This window comes from Budorcas taxicolor, chromosome 5 (genome assembly GCF_023091745.1).
Source record: "Budorcas taxicolor isolate Tak-1 chromosome 5, Takin1.1, whole genome shotgun sequence".
NCBI lineage: Eukaryota > Metazoa > Chordata > Mammalia > Artiodactyla > Bovidae > Budorcas > Budorcas taxicolor.
In genome coordinates, this window is record NC_068914.1 from 111,410,507 (window position 1) to 111,435,268 (window position 24,762).

The following is a 24,762-nucleotide window of genomic DNA, read 5'->3' on the forward strand; positions in this document are numbered from 1 at the left end:
CAGAACTATGAGAGATAAAATTCTGTTGTTTAACCCACCCAGTCTATTCTGTTATAGCAACAGACTAAGACACTTATCTAATGAGGGAAAGTAAATAAGCAGCAGAAAAAAAAAAGAGAGAGAGAGAGAGAAAGTTGAAAATAATATAGAACAGGAGTTGCTAACTTCAAAGATGAAGACTGTTTAAAAATAAGCAAAGTATGCAAGTGAGATGGAGGGAAAAGTCATCTGCTTCTAATAGAAATATGTCAAAGCAATTACCTAATTTACACAAGGTATCACTTAGGCTAATGCTCAGTTGATGCCTGACGAGTGGGGAGTTGGCCAGAATGCCTGCATTTTCCTTTATTTTTATCACTTGTTTATAATATTCAATTGCTTGCTTCCTTTGGAATCTAGAAAAGAGAAAATTAATCAAAGTTTTGCATCGAAGAAGCATGGCGTTCATCCATGTATCCAACAAACATTCATGGAATGCTGGTGCTGGGGCCCAGGTGCAAAGATAAGGAAGACTAACCCTTGCCCTCAGAGAGTGTCCCTAGGTAGAAGGAGAGATTGGAGAGTGAAACATAGGACCAACCACTTGTTAAGCATATTGAGTGTGAACCTAGGAGTTTGGGACTTCAATATTGAAGCTTTTTCATTAAGACTGACGTGGTTCAGGGACTTCCCTGGTGGTCCAGTGGCTAAGTCTCTGTGCTCCTAATGCAGAAACCCAGGTTCGACCTCTGGTCAGGGAACTAGATCCCACATGCTGCAACTACAGATCTTGCATGCTGCAAATAAGACCCAGCACAGCTAAATAAATAATAAATATTTTTTTTAAAGAGTGATATGATTAAATTTGCATGTTAGAAACTTCACCTGGGTGCAAGTGAAGTATCAGACGATGATTTATGCAGTGAGACCAGTTGGTCCAGACAAAGAATGATGAGGGTCTGAGCTAATGCAGCAGCCACAGATGTGACAGGAGGCCTGCTAAGTCTTGGCATCACATGCAAGGTAGTAGGCCTGGTGCCAGGAGCCCTGACATCCTCTTGGGCAGTAGGATGAAGAGGTTAGGAGCTAGAGCTCTGAAGTCAGGCAGGCTTGGCAGTGACACAGTGGTTAGGCATCAAGGCTCCTAAACCTTGGTTTTCTCATGTTCACAATGAGGATAACAGACCTGTGGTGAGGATTAAGTGAGAAAATGTATGGAATGGGTTTAGCATGGTGACTGATTATAATAAATATCACCAAGATGAATCATTAAGATGCTGCCCTGGGATCTGCACTGGGTGACATGGGAGAAGATGCATTTTGTCACGGAGAGGGGGTGGATGTGTTCACTGTTGACAACATTCACTCTGAACTGCCCTAATATGCTGGCTACCCAAAGGGAGAGGGCCAGTGGATGCACATGTGAGCAGCTGATGATGGAGGTCTGAAGAGGCAGAGACAAGACAAGAAGCCATCGCCTTACTGAATACTGGCTGCAGCCCTAGGCACAGGCAAGGCTGGGGCACTGTGACTGAGACATGCAGAGTTCAAGAACTGAACCCAAGAGAACACTGCCATCTGGTCGAGAGTTGGGAGAGAAAGAGAAAACCTACGAAAGAACCCGAGAAGGTGTCATCAGAGAAGATGGCCATGATGGAGGGTAGCTCAGAAACCAGGAGAGCACAGTTTCAGGAATGAATGATGCTGTCAAACGCTCCCAGAGCAGAGGACCATCAAGATCAAAGTGCAAAGACACAGAACTAGGATGTTACTGATGACATTCATAAGGATGGACAAAACAGAGCTGGGTGGAGGGAGAAAGTGAATGACATCAACAGGAAGTGAGGCAGTGGAAACACTTGTCTGTGGAGGGGACACAATGAAAAGACGGCTGCTGGTGAATGGATTCAAAGTTGAGAGACAGCAATGACACTGACTTCACTGAGAATACATCCCTGTTTCTCTTATGACCCTTTGTTCATCCTTCTCCTTCCTGGGGTACAGGGGCTTACTTTTAACTTTGTGATTTGACCTCATGTATCCATCCCTAACTATCCCCACTCCCCAAGGCCCTCAGGACCCTTGGATTATTTCTGTAGGGCATGAGAGCTGTTTCAGGAGCCCCTAGCCACCAGGAGAAAGGATCTCCATATGTCTGAGAGGTGAGCTGAGTCCCACAGCAAAATATTTCCCGATCTTAACCAATGTGGAAAATGAGGTCACCTAAGGACAACCTTCAGCAAGGAAAAAGGCTTCTAGGTCGTTTCAGAAGGTTGACCAGGAACAAGGGCGTCTGGAAAGAAGGATACCAAGTATGGCCGGCTCCTCCGACACAGGGGCCACACGCGTGGAACAGCAGCAGGGTTCAGGGTCCCGTGAGTCACGAGCCACCAGCCCTGGATTCGAGGTGGGGCAGCCCAGGCCTAGCAATGACTCAGTCAGTATGCTACGTGTTTAGATTTCTCTTTTATGAGGCAATGGTTCTACTGTCAAGCCTTTTGCTTCTCTAAAGAAAGGCCTGTTCTCTGCTCACAGTGCTGGTCTTAAGAGGAACAAAAGGAGGTTTATGTGGTGTCAAGTGCCTCAAAAATTCCCTGCTAGGGAGCAAAATAATAATACTAAGAACTCAATTTATCAACTCGTTCAGTGTGCTCAGCACTTCACACAGAGGATCTCTCAGTTCTCAGCATCGTCCTGCAAGGAAGATACTGTCACTGCTCTCATTTTACCAACAAGGAAATGAATGAGACAGCAACATGTTAAGTATGTGCCCAGGTTCTCACTGTTACCAGGCAGTAGAAACAAAATTTGAACCCAGGCAACTGAACCCCAGAGCCTAACATTTCAGCACTGCTGTAGAGCACTGGTAACTTGACTCTTGGAAGCACCTTTATTGGAGCTATTCTTTTTTTTGCTTATTGGAGTATAATTGCTTTACAATGTTGTGGTAGTTTCTGCTGACAAGAAAGTGAATCAGTTATGTGTATACATCTCTCCCCTCCCCCTTGAGCCTCCCTCCCCCTCACCCCAATTCTACCCCTCTAAGTCATCACAGAGCTCCGAGCCCAGCTTGCTGTGCTGTCCAGCATTTTCCCATTAGGGACTACTCTTTGAAAGGTAAATACTCTTGGAAAGGTCTTCCCAGGTGGCTCAGAGGTAAAGAATCCACCTGCCAATGCAGGAGATGTAGGAGACATGAGTTCAATCCCTGAGTCAGGAAGATCCCCTGGAGAAGGGAATGGCTACTCACTCCAGTATTCTTGCCTGGGAAATCCCATGGACAAAGGAACCTGGCAGGCTATACAGTCCCTGGGGTCACAGAGAGTCAGACACGATTGACCATGCACAGCACTCTTGGAAAGCGTTAATACTGATCTGCAGTTCAATGCCAGAGATGACTCATGTCATATTCTTCTTGGGAGCAAAAGCCAGAAGAGGTCCTCTCCCTGGTGTAAATAACATGCTCTCCAGGATGGTGGACAGTGAAAAGTGAAAGGCAAGGCAGGGAATAGGGAGGAGAGGGAGGGGCTGCAAAAAAGCAAAACCTCAAAACTTTATAATTTCGCTTAGAACATCCCTGACCCTTCAGTCAGCTCACCTGGCTGCAAAATGGTGCAGGCCAGGCTGAAGGAAGGGCATGATGGACTCCCTGTGGATTCACAGAGAACCTTCACTCACACCAGCCTGTCAAAGGAAGAAGCAGTCTTGCCTGGCAGATCCTAACAGGAATTAGACCCAGAGGGTGATACCTACAACCTGCTTTAAAACACAGGTGCTGACAGTGTCTCCTGACCAAACTCTACGCAGGCCCTCCTGAGCAATTCCCAACTAGACCTCAACTTCTGGGCTTCTGTGTTCATCTCTGCCTTGGCCAGCTTCAGCGGGGATCCTGCTTGATATCTGATTACCGTCCTTCTCCAATTCCTCACCCTCACTGTCCCACAGTGACCTCTGCTCCCCATGGCCTGCCTTAGCAAGAATCCTGTTAGATCAGTTTACCCAGTCTACCCCCTCCCCACCCTTGATGTCTCCTCTCAGTAACTGTCTATCCAGCAGGCATGATGCTACAGACCCACACTCCACAGAGGCCTCAAGCACAACCCCTTTCCTCACAAAACCCAAGAGTGATGCCGGGAGTGTGACGCCGTACTCCTTTTTACTTTTCCTCCTGCCAAAACCTCTACATGGTTTGTGAGCTAAGAGTGCCTTTCAAATTCATGATGGTCAGTGTTCTGCAATAGTTCAGGGCGAAATCTCAGGCCTGGTGAGTCTCTCATTTTCTGGACAAGGCTGGAGCCAAAGAAGTGAGATACCCCTATGAGTGAGTACAGATCTCCCTGCCAAACATGGGCTTTTTTTTAGGGGGGAGGGGGGTGGAGACACACAACTTGAAACATTTCATAAAAACTTACCTTTCACTGTGTCTCAGTGGGAAAAACAGTAAATCTGCTAAAAATTCCATAATTTCTCCAACTAGGATGCTTTTCTCGCCAAACAAATTTCTCCTGATATGTAAGCATTCCTGAAGTTTCATTTTTGCAAGACAATTGTTTCCAGCAGCAAATCTGAAAACAAAATGCACACGTGTGCAACTTACTGGGCACGATACATGTTGGCTACCTTCGTTATGCTCCCAAAAACAAATCTCATAAACGTCCTTTGTATTCAAGACACAAAACAGCACAGTAGTTTATATTAGCAGAGATTTGAGGCTTTCAAAGTGATTGATAAGATGTGCATACATCTTCATGAGAAACTGGGACACTATTTTCCTCCTTCCTCTCGAGCCTCCCTTCCACCACCACCCCAATCCCATCAGTCTAGGTCATCACAGAGCACCGAGCTGAGCTCCCTGTGCAAAACTGCAGGTTCCCACTAGCTATCTATTTCACACCTGGTAGTGTATACATACATGGATGCACTCTCTCGACTCATCCCACCCTCTCCTTCCCAAACCGTGTCCACAAGTCCATTCTCCACATCTGCATCTCCACTGCTGCCCTGCAAACAGGTTCCTCTCTACCATCTTCTAGATTCCATATATGTGCGTTAACATTCGACATTTGGTTTTTCTCTTTCTGACTTATTTCACTTTGTATGACAGACTCTAGGTTCATCCACATCTCTACTATTGAGCTTTCAGGCTGGACAGTTTGTTGTAGAGGGTCCTGTGCAGTATATAATGTTTAGTAGCATTCTTGGCCTGTACCCACTAGCTGCCAGTAGCAATGCCCCCAGTCATGACAAGCTAACATGTCTCCAGACCTTTGCCAAAGGTTCCACAGGGGACAAAATTGCCCATAGTTGAGAACTACTGAACCAGAGGATAGAAATGCTAAAATTCAGCCTTTCTTAACTCAATCAGCCAGGTGGGACATGGATTGGCAAGTATGGATTAAGTAGATTAATTGTAACAATAACAGCTAGTACAGAAAACTAAGACATTTTTCAAGAAAAACACACGCTTACGTTAAAACACCTTCGGTGTACTTCATGGTAGCCTGGTCGCAGGGACTGCTGTCCAGTAAGCTGGACATTTCGGTAGCACATTGCAAAAAATGGTTTTCTTTTAAGTACTCCTCAGATGCTGACTTTGCCAGGTTGTTCAGCACTCTGCCTGCAGGGAATACATTTTGGCAAAGAAATGATGCTCAAGGCTTTTTCCTACAGCAGAGTTAAGAAGTCACTAGGCAGAGCATTTGGTAGCATTTCTTCATCGCTGCCAATAGTTGGGGTTTTTTCTTAATAAATCAATTACTGACCGACATTGCATGGGACTTGGTTTTCAAGTAACAAATTTTGTATGTGAGCAGCAGTTATGGGGCCAAGGAACAAAGACAATAGATTGAAACCAAATTCAAGTCTATTTTACAAATGAACAGGTCAGAAATAGAGAATGTGGGTGTAGTGAGACCAACTATCATGTGGTAACCGAGTTCTACAAAAGGCAGCTGGTACAGCCTTGAATAAGGAACAACGAAACATTAAAGCCTTATGACAGAAACACATGAATAAGCCCCATAAACCTAGTTAATAAATAACGCACTGTACCTAGATACACATCAAATGTACCCTTTGCAGAGGCCTAAGATTTTGCGAGTTATTTTGAGTTAGATATGCTAACAATAAGAGACTTCTAAAAAGTAGAAAGTTTTATGGTTTTCCAAAGTGAAAATGAAAGTCACTCAGTCATGTCCAACTCTTTGCAACCCCATGAACTATACAGTCCATGGAATTCTCCAGGCCAGAATACTGGAGTGGGTAGCCATTCCCTTCTCCAGGCAATCTTCCCAACCCAGAGATCAAACCCAGGTCTCCCACATTGCATGCAGATTCTTTACCAGCTGAGTCACCAGGGAAGTCCACGATTTTCCAAGCCACACTCTATTATACTGAAATGAAGTCGCTCGGTCATGTCTGACTCTTTGCAACCCCATGGACTGTAGCCTACCAGGTTCCTCCATCCATGGAATTTTCCAGGTAAGAGTACTGGAGTGGGTTGCCATTTCCTTCTCCAGGGGACCTTCCCGACCCAGGGATCGAACCCGGGTCTCCCACATTGCAGATAGATGCTTTACTGCTTTACTGTCTGAGCCACCAGGGAAGCCCACACTCTATTATGGAAAGAGATAAAACTATAATTATGCTTCTAGAAGATGTTATTAGAGTATTGCTAGCAGTAAACAAGGCAGATTTAACTCCCTATACTATGGAATTCAGCTTTAACCATAAAAGATTACCATTAAATTATCAAAAAACATCCCATCATCAATAGCACCCGATTCATTGCCCAGCTGGCTCTAGGAGGCCAGTCCCGGAACCCACAGAAGTATCGCTGGTTTCCACATGGGTTTCCTCTGCTTACCACAGTCCCAGCATGCCTGCAACCAGGCCTGCCTGCATTAGGATGATGACTTAGAAGCCAGCCTCTACATGTGGAGCATTCCATTCAGTTCTGTTCAGTCACTCCATCGGGTCCGACTCTTTGTGACCCCATGAATCGCAGCACGCCAGGCCTCCCTGTCCATCACCAACTCCCGGAGTTCACTCAGACTCATGTCCATCAAGTCGGTGATGCCATCCAGCCATCTCATCCTCTGTCGTCCCCTTTTCCTCCTGCTCCCAATCCCTCCCAGCATCAGAGTCTTTTCCAATGAGTCAACTCTTCGCATGAAGTGGCCAAAGTACTGGAGTTTCAGCTTTAGCATTAGAGCTTTATAAAGGCCAACACTAGAAGAGATTCTGCACAGCAACGAGTTGTGCAGACAGACCTTAGGGCCAGACAGGCCTGGATAAGCAGTCAGATAGGCCTCTCAGACTCATGGCACCAGAGGTGCCAGCGCTGGGAGCTGACGTACTTTATTTCATCTCTCTGACCTTCAGTTTCCTCATCTGTAAAATGGGAGTAACTGTATATACCACAGGAGGTATACCAGAAGACAAAAGAGATCATGAACATGAAGTGCTTTGTACGGAGTGAGCATGAAACGAATGCTAACTATTACTATCAAGGAGGATTTACAGGTGAAATGCAGAGAGGGTAACTAACTTTCCCAAGGTGACCTTAAATCTTACAGCAGACTATAAAGATAGCTGTAATTCTCCATGCCAACCTGTACCCAGCTCTCTCCTTGGTAATGCCACTCTGCACTTCCTCCCATCCAGAGGTCAGAGTCTCTTTCTTGGCCCCGGACTGAAGCCTAGCAACTTGTTGTGACCAATTACATGCAGAGTAAGAGGGTGCTGTGCCAGCTCTCAGTTTAGGCATAAACATGTGCTCTCACTCTCAGAATTCTGCAGGTCCCCAGGGGAGCAGGACTGGACTATTTGCTGAACGATGAGCAGCTAGCTCGTGCCCAGAACCCTGTTGCCACCAGACATCAGAGTGAGGTGTTCTGAGAGTTGGAGCCCACTGGCCCTGCCAGCTGGGTTGCTTGCATGAGCCCAGCCCAGATGAGGGGGATCCCCTTGGTGGCCCATAGACATGGGCAACAACAAGTGGTTGTTGGTTTTTGACCTGCTGAGTTTCAGGGTGGTTTGCTATACAACAGAAGCTAATTGACATAGCTATTTAAATATGACATAAATCTAGAGTCCTTATTCCTTGTCTGATTGTAAACCTTTCCCAGCATCAGAGTCTTTTCAAATGAGTCAGCTCTTCGCATCAGGTGGCCAAAATATTGGAGTTTCAGCTTCAACATCAGTCCTTCCAATGAACACCCAGGACTGATTTCCTTTAGAATGGACTGGTTGGATCTCCTTGCAGTCCAAGGGACTCTCAAGAGTCTTCTCCAACACCACAGTTCAAAAGCATCAATTCTTCTGTGCTCAGCTTTCTTTATAGTCCAACTCTCACATCCACACAAGACCACTGGAAAACCATAGCCTTGACTAGATGGACCTTCGTGAACAAAGTAATGTCTCTGCTTTTTAATATGCTGTCTAGGTTGGTCACAACTTTCCTTCCAAGGAGTAAGTGTCTTTTAATTTCATGGCTGCAGTCACCAGCTGCAGTCATTTTGGAGCCCAAAAAAGTAGTCTGCCACTGTTTTCACTGTTTCCCATCTATTTTCCATGAAGTGATGGGACCAGGTGCCATGATCCTAGTTTTCTGAATGTTGAGCTTTAAGCCAACTTTTTCACTCTTCTCCTTCACTTTCATCATGAGGCTCTTTAGTTCTTCTTCACTTTCTGCCATAAGGGTGGTGTCATCTGCATATCTGAGGTTATTGATATTTCTCCTGGTAATCTTGATTCCAGCTTGTGCTTTATCCAGCCCAGCATTTCTCGTGATGTACTCTGTATATAAGTTAAATAAGCTTGGTGACAATATACAACCTTGATGTACTCCTTTTCCTATTTGAAACCTGTCTGTTGTTCCATGTCCAGTTCTAACTGTTGCTTTCTGACCTGCATACAGATTTCTCAAGAGGCAGGTCAGGTGGTCTGGTATTCCCATCTCTTTCAGAATTTTCCACAGTTCATTGTGATCCACACAAGTCAAAGGCTTTGGCATAGTCAATAAAGCAGAAATAGATGTTTTTCTGGAACTCTCTTGCTTTTTCAATGATCCAGCAGATGCTGACAATTTGATCTCTGGTTCCTCTGCCTTTTCTAAATCCAGCTGGAATATCTTGAAGTTCATGGTTCACGTATTGCTAAAGCCTGGCTTGGATAATTTTAAGCATTACTTTGCTAGCGTGTGAGATGAGTGCAATTGTGCAGTAGTTTGAGCATTCTTTGGCATTGCCTTTCTTTGGGATTGGAATGAAAACAGACCTTTTCCATTCCTGTGGACACTGCTGAGATTTCAAAATTTGCTGGCAAATTGAGTGCAGCACTTTCACAGCATCATCTTTTAGGATATGAAATAGCTCAACTGGAATTCCATCACCTCCACTAGCCTTGTTCATAGTGATACTTCCTAAGGCCCACTTGACATCGCATTCCAGGATGTCTGGCTCTAAGTGAGTGATCACACCATCATGATTATCTGGGTCATGAAGATCTTTTTTGTACTCTTCTGTGTATTCTCACCTCCTCTTCTTAATATCTTCTGCTTCTGTTAAGTCCATATGATTTCTGTCCTTTATTGACCCCATCTTTGTGTGAAATGTTAGTATCTCTAATTTTCTTGAAGAGATCTCTATTCTTTCCCATTCTATTGTTTTCCTCTATTTCTTTGCATTGATCATTGAGGAAGACTTCTTATCTCTCCTTGCTATTCTTTAGAACTCTGCATTCAAATGGGTATATTTTTTGTTTTCTCCTTTGTTTTTTACTTCTCTTCTTTTCACAGCTATTTGTAAGGCCTCCTCAGACAGCCATTTTGCTTTTTTGCATTTCTTTTTCTTGGGGATGGTCTTGATCCCTGTCTCCTCTACAAGGTCACAAACCTCCATCCATAGTTCATCAGGCACTCCATCAAATCTAGTCCCTTTAATCTATTTCTCACTTCCACTGTATAATCATAAGGGATTTGATTTAGGTCATACCTGAATGGTGTAGTGGTTTCCCCTACTTTCTTCAAGTCTGAGAGTCAAAAAATAAAAACAAACTAAACAAGTAAATAAAAGCAATGAGCCTAAAAATAAAAATAATAGATAAATAAATAACAGCAAAAGACAGAAGTGGAGAGGCAGGATTTGAAGCCAGAAAGGCTGGCTTCACAGCCAGTGGTCCCCTTACTGCTCAAAGCAGTACGAGGTGTGTCACAACAGCCTCCCACATGCTAAAAGGATGGTCTGTCAAAGGAGGCATGCCCAGGGTTAACCCTCACATGCCCACCAAAAAAATCAAGCAAACAAAGCTCACACACCCGGTTCCCTGTCTTCATGGTTGGTAAGAGCCCAGGAGTCTGACTCTGAACCACAAGAAGTGATGCCCTCTCCGTGTGCCCACCCTACCTTTTTGCTTCACCAAGTCCTGGTTGTCTTTTAAATTTCTGGATGAAAATTCCATCAGGTTGAACCATGCTTTCTGGAAATACTGGAAGCCTTCCTGAGTCATCCCTATTCCCAGACAGAGCTCCCCAATAGCATTCTGTACTCTGGGAAGCATTGTGGTCATGGACTGACTCTACACATAAGGAAAGAGAACACACTCATGAGGGGACACAGCATTAGACCAGGCACAGCCACCAGATACCCGCCGGAGAAAGCTCATTGCATAATGAACTCGCAAAAGATGGCACGCTTCACAGCAGGTCTCGGGGAATTTTAAATACTTACAGAATGACTGTTACAGTCACACGTTTATGGGGAGACACTGCAAACCAAAACTAATCTTTGGGACATGTTTCCACAAGTTGTTAGTTAATGGTAATTTTTTTTGAAGGTGAGAATAACATGCTGATGTCTCACATCTATTAAAGCTCACGGAGGAGGTGTTTAAAATCCAATCGAACACCTAAAATCACCATCTGTGTGACTCTTGAATTCAATTGTGACCAGAGATCTGCTAACTTTATGGGGTTTTGTTTGGTTTGGGTGTTTTTGTTTGTTTATGTTTTGGGTTTGTTTTTTTTGTTTTGTTTTGTTTTTCTGAATTGGATCATAGTTGCGGCATGTAGAGTCTTTCATTGCAGCACATGGACTCTAGTTGTGGTGCGGTCTTAGTTGCTCTGGGCAAGTGGAATCTTACCTTCTTGACCGGGAATCAAACCCACATCCCCTGCATTGCAAGGTGGATTCTTAACCACTGGACCACTAGGGAAGTCCCTGCTAACTTCATGTTTGATACATTTTTGCTTAAAGACTGAACTTCAATTCTCTTTCCTGGTTTAGCATGTTTATTTCAGGGATACTTAAACTTCATTACCTTAAATCACATCTCTATCAAAACCTTATCAATATAGAAGAATATACTAGTTAGTTATAATCTTTTAAAAGAGAGCTAGTGATGAGTTATCTTATTATTAATATCTCATTTCAGAAAACTTAATATTAACAAGAGTATCTGTGAATATGTTTGGCAATTAATAGGCCCTATTCAAACAGACAGCAGTACCATTATCAATGGTTATGTAATACTTCATGCTGTACTGAAATGTACTGACTGACTGAGCCTGCCTCCATCATGGGAATTCTTTCTGCTCTCCTGCACCTACTGAAAGTTACCTTCTGCAGCTTGACCCAGAGCTTTCCAGTAAGTGTCCTGCAAACAGGTTATAGCTACTCTGAAATGATGACCTCAGTCCTGAAGGCAGCTGGGAGTGGTGTGGAGTCCATGGGCACATAGACCTGTGGTCTTTCACATTCCCTCATGGCTATCTTTCAAAAAGCCCCCCTTCTCAGCAGCTATCCTAGATCTCAGCCCTAGCGTTCACACTGTCCATCCTCCACTTCAAGATGGCTTGCATGCTGACTTTACTGAGATCAAGACTACTCTGAAAGATTGCCCTCAGATATTGATTAAGATGATGACTGGGTACAAGTAACAGAAAACCCATATTAACAGTGGCTGGATTTCTCTCTAGTGCAACCATCAGGAAGTGGATGACACACCATAATGTCAGAGACATGGTTTCTCTTATCTCACTGTTTGACCTTGCCTGACCTCCATTCCCAAGGATGCCTCTTGGTCTAAAATGGCTGCTCCATCTCCAGCCATCACATCCACAATCCAAACAGCAGCAAGGAGAAAAGAGGAAAGGGAAGCCACACCCTTCACTTCATGGAGACTTCTCAGAAGTTATCCTCAGCACCTTGATTTAAATCCTATCAGCCAAAACTTAGGCAGGTACTTGTATCTTGCTTCAACGGATGATGGAAGATGTAGTCTTCTTTCCAGTCGTTTGATGAGGAGGGTGGGGACATAACTTACAATGAAAGGGGGACCAGATATTGGGAAATTACCGTCTCTGGTATGCCTCACTTCCCTTTTCAATTTAAAATTAGCAGTGCTTTCACCCATTTTCTTCCTTCCTGTCTATTCCAGAGGAAGGGATACCCAACCTCCTTACCAAGGGCTTGCTCCTTCCCTAGCTCTTGGGAGTCATGTCCTCCTCACCACGTCCCCACCAGCATCTCCAATCCACCCCCTCCCTGGGTCATTTCCTGCTCCACACAAATAGATATATCCTGGATCAAACCTAACTTGAACCTGGTAATATCCTGATTGTTCATCTTTTACTGACACTTCTCAAACGGGTATCAATACATGCACATTCCCATTTCATTATCACACATTCACCTCTTAAGCTCTGCAGATTGGCTCTTCCCACTACACCCCCCTTCTATCTCAGGGGTTACCACTGACTGTCAATCACCAGGCTCAGGGTCCTTCTTTCAGTCCTCCTTTGTCCAGACCTCTAAGCAACAACTGATGCTATTAGCCACTCCCGCTTTGATTTGGGGGAACTAGGCTGTCCTGATTCTCTTCCAATATCTCACTCCTATACAGGTTCTTTCCCTTTGCTCCTTTTAAGGGTAATTTCCCAATAACGAATTCCTACTGTCAATCAGAGATCCTGTTTCCTCTTGTGGTTTCAGCATCCACATGTGCGTAGACATCTCTCCAGTCTCTTTCCAGATTTCCAACCCTGCATTTCCCAGCTGGCTTGACACTCCACCTGGATATCTTTCCTGAACTGCAGACTCAGCAGTGTAAATATTAAAAATTCATCATCATCCCTCCAAAACCAGGTTCCTCTCTGAATTCCCCCAAGTCCATCAACCAGACTCAGATCCTCAGGGTTTCCTTGGTTTCTCCCCATGTCATGGCCATGTTTTCAATCAGTCTGAGTGGGGCAGAACCCCTAGCCCAGGGAGGATGACAGCTTCCAACCCATCACCAGGCCAGGGTGGTCCATTCTCCCTGACCACATTGCCAGAAATACTAATTGGTCAAATGCAGCTATATACTGTCAGCATCTTCTTTATGAAGACATGTCTTTTATTTCCCTCTTGCTCCAGACCATCTGCTTCTTGAGGGCAGAGACCCCGTGGCCCAAGAACTGAGCCTTATGGTTTGTGGGTATTCAGTAAACATTTGTTGATATGCACAGTGATTGTGAAGCATTCTTGGGCCATGGTCTGTACTGGCTTCCACCTATGGAGCCCTGACCAAGCGAAACTCTCACCATACATGACTTCAGTGGATATTTACAGAAACCCTAGGAAACGGGGATTATTACTTCTCTCTTACAGGCAGGGAAGCTGAGGCTCAATGAGGTTACATCAATCACCTGAGTTCACATGACTGGCAAACAGGAGAACAAGGGTGTCCAACACAGACTGGCCTGTCTCCAAAGCTCTGCTCTGCACTTTTTCTTAACAATGGCCTCTGATGCACAAACAGAGGCCCCATCACACAAGCATCCTTTAGTTTTCCTGTGGCCCAGTGGACCTAATGTTAAGTACTAAAGAGAGGGTCATGAGACTTAGTTTTTTAGTAAGCATACTTACTACTTTAAATCGGGGTTTCTCAGCTTCAGCACGATTGATTTCTGTGCCATATAATACTTTGCTCTGGGTGGGTGCAGGGTCAGGGGCAGGGCTGGTCTGGGCAGTGTAAAACGTATAGAGCATCCCGGGCCTCTACTCACTAGATGCCATTAGCAACCGCCCCTCCCAGGTTGTGACAGCCAAAAATGTCTTTAACATCGCCAGTCTTCATTCAGAAACAAAACTGTCTCCCAGGTGAAAACCCCTGCATCAAAATTTTAAAATAACCTAATGGAAAGAAATTACAAAAGTGGTGTGGTACAGAATGTATATAGCACAAATAACAAGCTCTTTCCCCTCAAAAATATTCAGCACATGTTTCAGAGAAGTTGTTATTGCCAAAAATAGTTTTAGAACTTCTCTTTTGGAAATGCCTTCAGAGCCTAAAAATAATTTTTTTTAGTCTCCGTGGCAGTTAGTCCTAAAGCACTGTTGCAAAAATATTTTGAGAATAAAATCATAAGATTGATGCCTCCGAAAGGAGTGCTCTGAAGTGGGAAATCCTCTCTGAAAGTCTCAGCTTTGTCACACTTCCTGAGCAGCCACCGCCTCCCTTCACCCCACCTACTCCATAGGTTACGCTTCGTAACTGATGGAAATGCTGGCAGTGACTTCTAGCTAGACTAGGAGCTCTATGAGGGTAGAAACTGTGTCTGCCTCACCTGCTGCTATCACACCAACTCCCAGCACAGAGCTGGGCAAGACCCTCAGTGAAGGTTTGGTGAATGGATGTCTGAGTGACTAGGTGAATGAATAAATGAATGGCCAAGTGAGAGAATGAGTGAGTAAATAAATGAATGGCTAAGTCAATAGATGACTGAATGAATGAGGGAATAAGCGAGTGAATGAATGAGTGAGTGGATGAATTAGCAAATGGCTCAGTGAATAAGTAAGGCAATGGCTGGATGAATAAGTAAATGGAGGACTGAGTGAGAAAATGAGTGAGTGGGTGAGTGAGGGACTGAGTGAATGAATGAATAAGTGACTGACTGAGAGAATGACTGAAATCAGGCCAGTTATGACCTAGTAACATAATTGGTGCTTTCCAAGAAGACACGTCAGGGATGAAAACTTGGACCTCATGAGGAAAAACATTTGGTACAGGGGGAATTCCATAATCATAAGATATCAGAGAATCACTGGACTCTACTCTGTCAAAATGCACGAGAGGCCGAGATAGCTCAAATCAAACGCGTTGTCTGTAACCTAGGCCTCGGTTAATTTTAACCCAGGGATGGTAATAAACGGAGCTTAAGACCTCATTATGTGCACACGTTGTGCGAAGCGCTTTGCGCACCTGCTCACTTCACCCTGTTAACAGCTCTTGAGACAGATCTCAGAACCCTCAACAATGAAGAACTCTGAGTCAGAGGTTCACATTCTTGCCAAAGTTGCACAGCATTAAGTGCCAAAGCACTTTAAATTTGGGTCAGTCTGTAAATAGCCCAGGCTCCTGCACTACTCCAATGCTACCTTCTAAGGACACAAAGTATTGCAAATTCAAGTTGGCTCATTGATTCATTTGTCACATTTACTAAGCACTGAAGAGGTTGTAATACAGCAAGGAAGATAAATAAGCACAGTCTCTGTAATAAAGGGACTTGCAGATCTAGGGTCTTACACATCTCTTTAGATGGAATTCCTTTTAGAAAGATGTGTGTTGATGGGACATAAACAGACCTTTATGAGAAGGTGAAGGCCTTTGTTTTCGAGCAAAAATAGCTTTGTCTTGGGTTATACTACCCTTGGTCCAAAAATTACTACAATTGGTAAATAGTTTTTAAAGGGCCATTAAATGTCATCCTAAGAACAGTTATAGTTTTAGGTTATGAGTGAAAGTTTCATTGTATTCAACAAGCCCAAAAGTTTCTGTTTTGGGAAATGTAAATCAATAATAGGAACAAGATAATCAACCTTACCCAAGATCTTTCTGAAAAGTATAACCAACTCTTTAACTAGTATTTTATTAGTTTATTTCAATCCACTACTCACTTTACCCCTTGTTTTTCAACATTCCTCTTCTCCTCCAAAATGACACCTATTGGTATTCATTCATTCAATCATACCTCCCATCTACTTATTGCTTGTCATCACTAATACACAGTTTGGGGCACGGATTAAAATCAAAGATTCCTCACTGACCAACATAAGTAATGATTATTTATTATTCATTAGTTCCTCTCTTTCTGGATGAAATTGTAAATGAACAAAGGTAAATGATACCTGAAAATATCTAAAATAAATTGAATAACAATTGAGGATTTAAAAAATTATTTCCCAATTTACCTGCAGTAACATGTTCTCAATGCTCAAGAATAACTCTTCTGCTTCCCTGGTCTTGCCCAGAAGCTTCAGAAATCTTGCAATAAAGAATATTAATCGGCATTTGTCAGCAGCAGTAACCTTAAAAAGTCTGCATTCCAACACTAGAATGGAAAGAAAAGTCAATAATCCTAAAGCATATTTGGAGAGGAACAAAGAGTGCCTATCATTTAATCTTGATAAAAGAGTTAAATATTAAATACTTATCTCTATTTCACTGTTTCTCTCTCAAAGGATCAGCACACCTGCTTCTATTAATATTAAGGTTTACATATATTACTGAGTATCTTAAACTACGGCATCAAAAACAAGTCAAGGCCTTTGACTAACTTCCATAAGTAAATTTTGAAAACCAAGCAGTCAAAAAAGAGTATTTCTATAGCTCAATCCGTATGTTGTTGCCATTTGTATTTGGGAGTGATTTTCAGGCAGTAAATAAAAGGCATTTAAATTTCTTACACAATTCTGCCCTCTGTTGCAAATGTCTTGAATTACTGGCTTTAGCAGAAAGAACAAAATGCTAGAAGAACAAAATAGGGAGCATACGTGTGTGTGTGTGTGCGCACGCGCGTCGTGTCTAACCCTTTTGTGACCTCCTGGACTGTAGGCCGCCAGGCTCCTCTGTCCACGGAACTTTCCAGGCAAGAATACTGGTGGGTTGCCATTTCCTATTCCACACCATATCATATACAAATGAAAAAAATACAGAATTTTTGAACTTGAAGACTCACATACATGGTAGCACAGAGTCATCATTTTCAGAAATTCTCTTTCCAAATGTGCCAATATCTAAACGCTACATTGGTCCATTTGTTACATTTCAAACTGGTGTGCTTAATGTGTCTGGAACAAATAAATTCTTTTTTGCAAACAGACAGATCTTTTATTAAACAGTCAGTGGATAGTACACTCCCAAGACCTGGGACGGGCCAACCCCAAAGGAGAGGCTAAAACAAATATATTCTTATTCCTCATCTGTTCCTCTGGACAAACTGTTGGCCACCCAGACCTTGGGTATCCTCTTGCTTTCTTTCTGCCAACTTTTTGGTGGATCCTCATTCATGCACAGAATAAATGTTAAGTGAGCATCAACATGTCAGGCATCATTCCAGGCTCTGAACACCAAGCACAGCAGACACGGGTGTAGGCCTCAGCATTGGGAGGCCTCCAGGAGCCTCTGAACCACAGCTCTGGTACCTCGGGCTGGGGAGCAAAACTAAACAAACCAGGGGAGAAAGAGTGCTGAGGGCCAGAGTCCAAGACGCCTGTCTGCGGTGGTCTTCTGAGCAAAGTGGCCTGAGGTGGGTAAGAGAACTGAGGGGTCGAGCTAAGAGACGGGGGGAACCCTAAGAACCAGAAGTAGCTGCTCAGAGCAGACAGAAAAGGGCAGTGTGGGGGCTTCCCTGGCGACTTGCTCAGGGGTAGAGAATCTGCCTGCCAGTGCAGCAGACATGGGTCTGACCCCTGATCTGGGAAAATCCCACGTCATGGAGCAACTAAGCCTGGGAGCCACAACTACCGAGCCTGTGCTCCAGAGCCTGTGCTCTGCAACAACAGAAGTCGCCTCAAGGAGGAGGCATGCGCTGCAACTAGGGCGCGGCCCCTGCTCACCAAAACTAGAGCAAAGCTGTGCGGCAACAAGGACCCAGCACGGTCAATAAAAAAAGAAAGTTATAAATCACCTGCCTCCATCCACTAAAATAAGACCATTTTTAAAACAGGAAAAAAAAAGAAAAGAGTAGTGTGGACACAACTAAGGGATGAGACCCTGCCCACAAGTGGGGCTCTCACACATTCCAGGGGGTTACTGAGTCCAGGTTCCCGTCAGGAGCTCGGGTTGGGAAGGAGGGTATCCACCACTAAGTGACTATTCAGCATCTCCATCGTGCTTGGTGCTATTCCAGGCACTGGAGATACAGCCGTGAACAGGAGAGAGGAGAGCCCTACTCTCCAGGAGCTGCTATTCCAGCAGCTGAAAGGGTGAGAGTCAGGGAAGAGGGGAACAGAGATCCAGGATTAAAAAAGGAAACAAGGCAAACTCTGGCAGCTGTGATAGTTATGCCAAGAATTAAAACACGCAAACAGAGAATGACCATGTACAACGCTCAACTAGAAGGCCACCCTGAGACGTGACCCTGCGGCTGAGGTCTAAAAAACCAGAAAGAACCGGCACTATAGTGAGTGGGAGGAACATTCCAGGCAGAGGGAACAGCTGATGCCAAGGCCCAAAGGCAGAATGTACTTGAAGGACAGAAAGAAGGCCAAGGAGGCTGGCATCCTGAGGCCCAGGGGAAGAATCATACAAAATGATGCTACCCAGGTATGTGGGGGCCAGGCTGTACCAGGCAGTGTAGGCTAAAGTGAGGTATTTAGATTTTAGTATAAGTTTAACAGCAGGCCAGTGGAATTTTCTTAATCTGCCATGTGACATGATCTGGTTTACGTTCCTACAAACTCATCTTGACGACTATGAAGACAATTGATTTTGTAGGAACAACAGTGAAAGTAGGGATGAGGGGGTTGGGAGGTCCGAGGGGGAGGGGATGTAAGTATATAAATAGCTGATTCTCATCACTGCAGAGACTAACAACACTGTAAAGGAATTATATTCCAATAAAAAACAAAAAATGGAAGTAGGAAGACCAGTTAGGAGACTGTTACAACAGGCCATGGGAGAGGTGATAGTGACCAAGGCTCACTAGAGTGATCCCATTGTAGACCTGAGGTTAACATGACCCCTCTAACTTCAACATCATCCTGAGAGTCCCAGCTAGTGCAGTAAGACAGGAAAAGGAAATACAAGATATACACGTTGGGAAGGAAGAAATAAAAGTCTTTCTTTACAAATGATATGATTATCCATGTAGAAAAACCCAAAAAATAAATTTAAATGCTCCCGAAACATATACATTACTATATTAAAATAGACAGCCAGTGGGAATTTGCTGTATGACACAAGAAACACAAACCTGGTGTTTTGTGACAACTGAGAGGTGTGGAACAGGGTGGGAGGTGGGAGGGAGATTCAAGAGGGAGGGGACATATTTATACTCATGGCTGATTCCTGTTGATGTATAGCAGAAACCAACACAATATTGTAACTATCCTCCAATTTAAAAAAAGAAAACAACAAGAAATAAGTTAATACTTCAGTCAGTTCAGTTCAGTCACTCAGTCGTGTCCGACTCTTTGCGACCCCGTGGATCACAGCACGCCAGGCCTCCCTGTCCATCACCAACTCCCGGAGTTCACTCAGACTCATGTCCATCAAGTCGGTGATGCCATCCAGCCATCTCATCCTCTGTCGTCCCCTTCTCCTCCTGCCCCAAATCCCTCCCAGCATCAGAGTCTTTTCCAATGAGTCAGCTCTTCACATGAGGTGGCCAAAGTACTGAAGTTTTAGCTTTAGCATAAGTCCTTCCAAAGAACACCCAGGACTGATCTCCTTTAGAATGGACTGGTTGGATCTCCTTGCAGTCCAGGGGACTCTCAAGAGTCTTCTCCAACACCACAGTTCAAAAGCATCAATTCTTCAGCACTCAGCTTTCTTCCCAGTCCAACTCTCACATCCATACTTAGTTGTTATTTAAAAAAACTTCTGGAACTAGAAAGCAATTATAGCAAGGTTATAGGATACAAGGTTAATATTCAAAAGTCATTGCTCTCTTATGAAACAGCAATGAACAACTGGAATTAGACATTTAAAACATAATAGCACACCAAAAATGAAGTACTTAGGTATAAATCTAACAAAATATGTATATGATATATATGCATAATACTACTAAATTCTGATGAAAGATATTAAAGAAAATCTAAATAAATAGATGCAGCTTCCCTAATAGCTCAGTTGGTAAAGAATCTGCCTGCAATGCAGGAGACTCCAGTTTGATTCCTGGGTTGGGACGATGACCTGGAGAAGGGAAAAAGCTACTCACTCCAGTATTCTGGCCTGGAGAACTCCCTGGACAGTATACTCCATGGAGTCACAAAGAGTTGGACAGGACTAAGCAACTTTCACTTTCATTTGGGCTTCCCTGGTGGCTCAGACAGTAAAGCGTCTGCCTGCAGTGCAGGAGACCCAGATTCGATCCCTGGGTTGGGAAGATCCCCTGGAGAAGGAAATGGCAATCCATTCCAGTACTCTTGCCTGGAAAATCCCATGGACGGAGGAGCCTGGTAGGCTACAGTCCATGGGGTTGCAAAGAGTCGGACACAACTGAGTGAAAAATAGATATACCATGTTGATGGATTGGAATACTCAACACTGTTAAGATATTTGACCAACAGATTCAAGGCAACCCCATTAAAAATCTTCTATAGACGTCCAACCAACTTTTGACAAAGGAGCAGAAACATTTCAATAGAGATAATTTAATCAACAAATGGTGCTGGAAAGTTTGAACATCCATGTGTAAAAAGAAATTAATCTAGACACAGACATTACACTTTTCACCAAAAATTACTCAAAATGGGTAACAGACCTAAATATAAAATGAAATATTAGAAAACATTTAGAAGGAAATGCTAAAGAAAAGCTATGTGACCTTGGATTTGGTGATGACCTTAAACACAACATCAAAAGCACAATTCATGAAAAAACATTGTTAGACTTTATTAAAATTTAAAACTTCTCTGTGAAAAGTACAATTAAGAGACTGAAAAAACAAGCCACATATTTGTGGATAAAATATATATTTTAATAAAATATATATCTGATAAAAGATTTCTATCCAAAATATACAAAACACTCAAACTCAACAATAAGACACGTAAAGATGTTCAACATTGTCATTGCTGCTGCTGCTGCTGCTGCTGCTAAGTTGCTTCAGTCGTGTCCAACTCTATGCAACCCCATAGACGGCAGCCCACCAGGCTTCCCCATCCCTGGGATTCTCCAGGCAAGAACACTGGAGTGGGTTGCCATTTCCTTCTTCAATGCATGAAAGTGAAAAGTGAGAGTGAAGTCCCTCAGTCATGTCCAACTCTAGCGACCCCATGGACTGCAGCCTACCAGGCTCCTCCGTCCATGGGATTTGCCAGGCAAGAGTACTGGAGTGGGGTGCCATTGCCTTCTCCGAACATTGTCATTAGGTAATTGCAAATTAAAACAACAATGGAAGGTATCACCACATACTTATTAGAATGTCTAAAATTTAAAAATTGACATACCAAATACTAGCAAGGATACAGAAAAGCAGAAACTCATTCATTGCTAGTGAGTCTGGCAGTTTCTTACAAAGGTAAACACAGTCTTATCATGCAATCCAGCAATCATGTTTCTAGGTATTTACACATCTGATTTAAAAACTTGCATGCAAATGTTTATAGCAAATGTTTGTCCTTCAATAAGTGAACAGGTAAACCGTGGTACATTTGTACCCTGGAATATTATTCAGCATTAAAAAGAAATGAAATGTCAAGCCATGAAAGGAAACTTAAATGCATATTTGAATCACAATTGTGAGCAGGATTCCTGACAGCTTAGAGAAAGGCAGTGGTGGTAGAGGTGGACATGTTTGAGAAACATTTAGGAATAAAAAACGCCAGGACTCAGTAATAAAATGCATGTGGGGAGAGGAAAAGGAGAGGTAAGTATCAAGGATTACTCCAACGTGGCAAATTGAGAGACAGCCCCTGGAACAGATCCTGTTTTGGAGAGACGTTCATGAGTTCAGTTTTAGATGTGTTGGGTTTGAGGAGTTTGAAGGCATCAGCCAAGTGGAATTAAGTAAGTAGCTAGATAGATGGATTTGGGACTCAGAGGATAAGCATAGCTGGGCAAGTAAATCTGTGACTCACATGCATACGAACAATCACGAAAGCCATGGACACAGATAATATTCCTCTGGTGAAAACAACAATGAGAGGAAAAGAGCTTTAAGGAATTCTAACAGTTGGGAGCCAGGAAGAAGAGGAGGAACTAACGAAAGAAATAGAAAAGCTGCAGCCAGAGAGATGGAAGACGAACCAGGGGATATATTTCCAATAAAACCAAGACCAGAATGTTTACTAGAGGAGGGCCAGGTCAAAAGTGTCCACTGATGCTAACAAGTCAAGTCAGACAAGGACTGAAAACATTCTTTGGATGACCTGTTCATGATTTTCCGTATTTTTATTGAAGTGTTCATTATTTTCTTATTGATTTTAAAAGCATTTTTACATATTAGAAACATTAATCCTTTGCCTGTTGTATATGTTACAAATATTTTTCCCAGTTAGCACTCGTAGTTGTGTTTCTGCTTTTCTCAGAGTTGATTTGTGTTATTTTACACATAGAAACTTCATGTGCTTATGTTGGCAGATTTATCAATTATCTTCTCTTTCATGAGTTACCCTTTTGCTTTCTTGCTTAGACTCATCTACATTTTCTTACAGTGTATATAGTTTTCTTCATATAAAACCTCACTTTCTTATATTTAATCCTAATCCTCCTGGAGTTTTTTGGTGCAATGTTTCAGATAACAACTTTTTACCAAATAGTGTATCATTATCACAGCACTATTTATTCCATAATCCATCTAATTTGAAAAGCTTCATTTACTATATTTTTTACATCTGCAACTGAATCTGAGCTTTCTATTTTGTTCCACTGAGCTAATTTTGCTCCCAGTAGTATTTTAAAAACTATTATTGCTTCATAATATGTTTAAATAACTTGACATTCAAATTGCCCTCATTATTTTAAGCTCTTATTCTTGTATATTCTTTCTCCAAAAACTGTGGAATCATTTTGAAAATTCAGAAATGACTTCATCCCGTTAGGATTTTAGATAAAATCATCTTATGTCTATATGCCTGAGTCAGGAAGATCCCCTGGAGGAGGAAATGGTCATTCCAGTATTCTTGCCTGGAAAATCCCAAGGATAGAGGAGCTTGGTGGGCCACAGTCCACAGGGTCACAGAGAGTCGGACATGACTGAGCGTGCACACACTCACACATCTTCTGTCTATAAATCAATCGAGGAAGAATTGATGATAGCTTTATAACACTGAGTTGTCCTATCCTAGAATATGGTATAGCTCCCTACAGACTGAAATCTTATTTTCTGTAATTCTGAAGCTTTTTTATAAAAATAAAGATTTGCAGATTTCTTATTGAATTTATTCTTAGATATTTCATATTTTCTATGGCCATAGCAAATTGTCTCTTTTATACTTTAAATTTTTCTGTAGAGCTATTTTGGCCCACAAAATATTTAGAGATTCTGAAGGTATCAAGGGCAAAGCTTCACACGTTAGTCTTGAAAAGCTGATGTTCTCCCATTTACTACAAACTTCTGACAAGATCCAGTAATGTAATGCATTTACCCTTTGCCCTAAACCACCCCCCTTAAATTTAAAAACATGATGACTCTCCTCACCCTACCACAGCCACCACCTGGAGGGCATCCAGCCATCTAGTGGTCAAAATGGAGCCAGGCTGGGACTCATCCTTCTGCCGTGTCTTCTCGCCTTTGGCACCGTCCAAAAATGTGACGGCAGCCAGAAACAGGTTTTCTTTACTTTGATGTGACTCAGGACTCCAGCCAAAACCGAAAGTATCATGTCGAAGTTCAGTTCAGTTCAGTCGCTCAGTCGTGTCCGACTCTTTGCGACCCCATGAATTGCAGCACGCCAGGCCTCCCTGTCCATCATGTCGAAGAGAACCTATAAAAACTGACCTGACTATAAAAGTTGTCTTTTTGAGTCAAAGACCTCTCTTCCAGCCTATCAATCAGAGATGCAGCTTTCCCAGCCAGTGCCGGGGGGGTAGCGGGACCAGGAAGCATCAGCCAAGAAGCGAGTCCCAAACTCAGGACTGCACATCGTTCCACCAACCCAAGAAATCAGGTGTCTTGTTCTCGTTGCAGCCACCAGGGGGAGCCAAACCACGCGAAAGGGAGGAATAACGAAGAAGCCGGGCTGGCGCTCCTTAATGGACCGACAGCCTGGTGGAGGCAGGAGAGATGTCTTACGCTCCCAATCAAATTAAAGCCACTGTGCACTCTTAGAAAACTCTCACTTTGTAAGGAACCTACCAGAGGCAGGTCGGGGTCAAAAGTATAAGTAGCCTATTTACCTTCCACATGGAGGATGAGTGGATCAGACAAATTTCAGAATTATATAAATCATACATGGTCATAAGAATAAAATCTGGATGTCTAAGGACAAAAAAGGATAAGAGTACCGCCCCAATCCTGGTGCTCAGGGGTAAGGATTCCACCTGCAATGCAGGAGCCGCAGGTTTGATCCTTGGGTTGAGAAGATTCCCTAGAGGAGGGCATGGCAACCCACTCCAGTATTCTTGCCTGGAGAATCCCACCCACTGAGGAGCCTGGCGGGCTACAGTCCATGGGGTCACACAGAGTCAGACATGGCTGAAGCGATTTAGCAGGCACGCACGCAACTCCCCAGTCCATTCCTAGCTATCTGAGACCTACCTCACCTTCTCTAAGGCTCAGTTCCCTTAACTTCAAGAAAAATATTAACAGTATTATGAAGGCCTTATAAGAATTAAAATAATACATACAAT

General features: G+C 43.3%; 1 protein-coding gene across 1 annotated transcript in view; it reads right to left on the bottom strand.

Annotated features, from left to right (window-relative positions):
* The window catches only part of LOC128048757 (putative tetratricopeptide repeat protein 41), a 72,380-nt gene that overhangs the window by 18,275 nt on the left and 29,343 nt on the right, over positions 1–24,762 (bottom strand). The window contains 5 exon segments of the mRNA XM_052641181.1: positions 262–395; positions 4,392–4,544; positions 5,449–5,596; positions 10,386–10,557; positions 16,212–16,351. Coding sequence (XP_052497141.1) covers positions 262–395; positions 4,392–4,544; positions 5,449–5,596; positions 10,386–10,557; positions 16,212–16,351 — 747 coding nt within the window.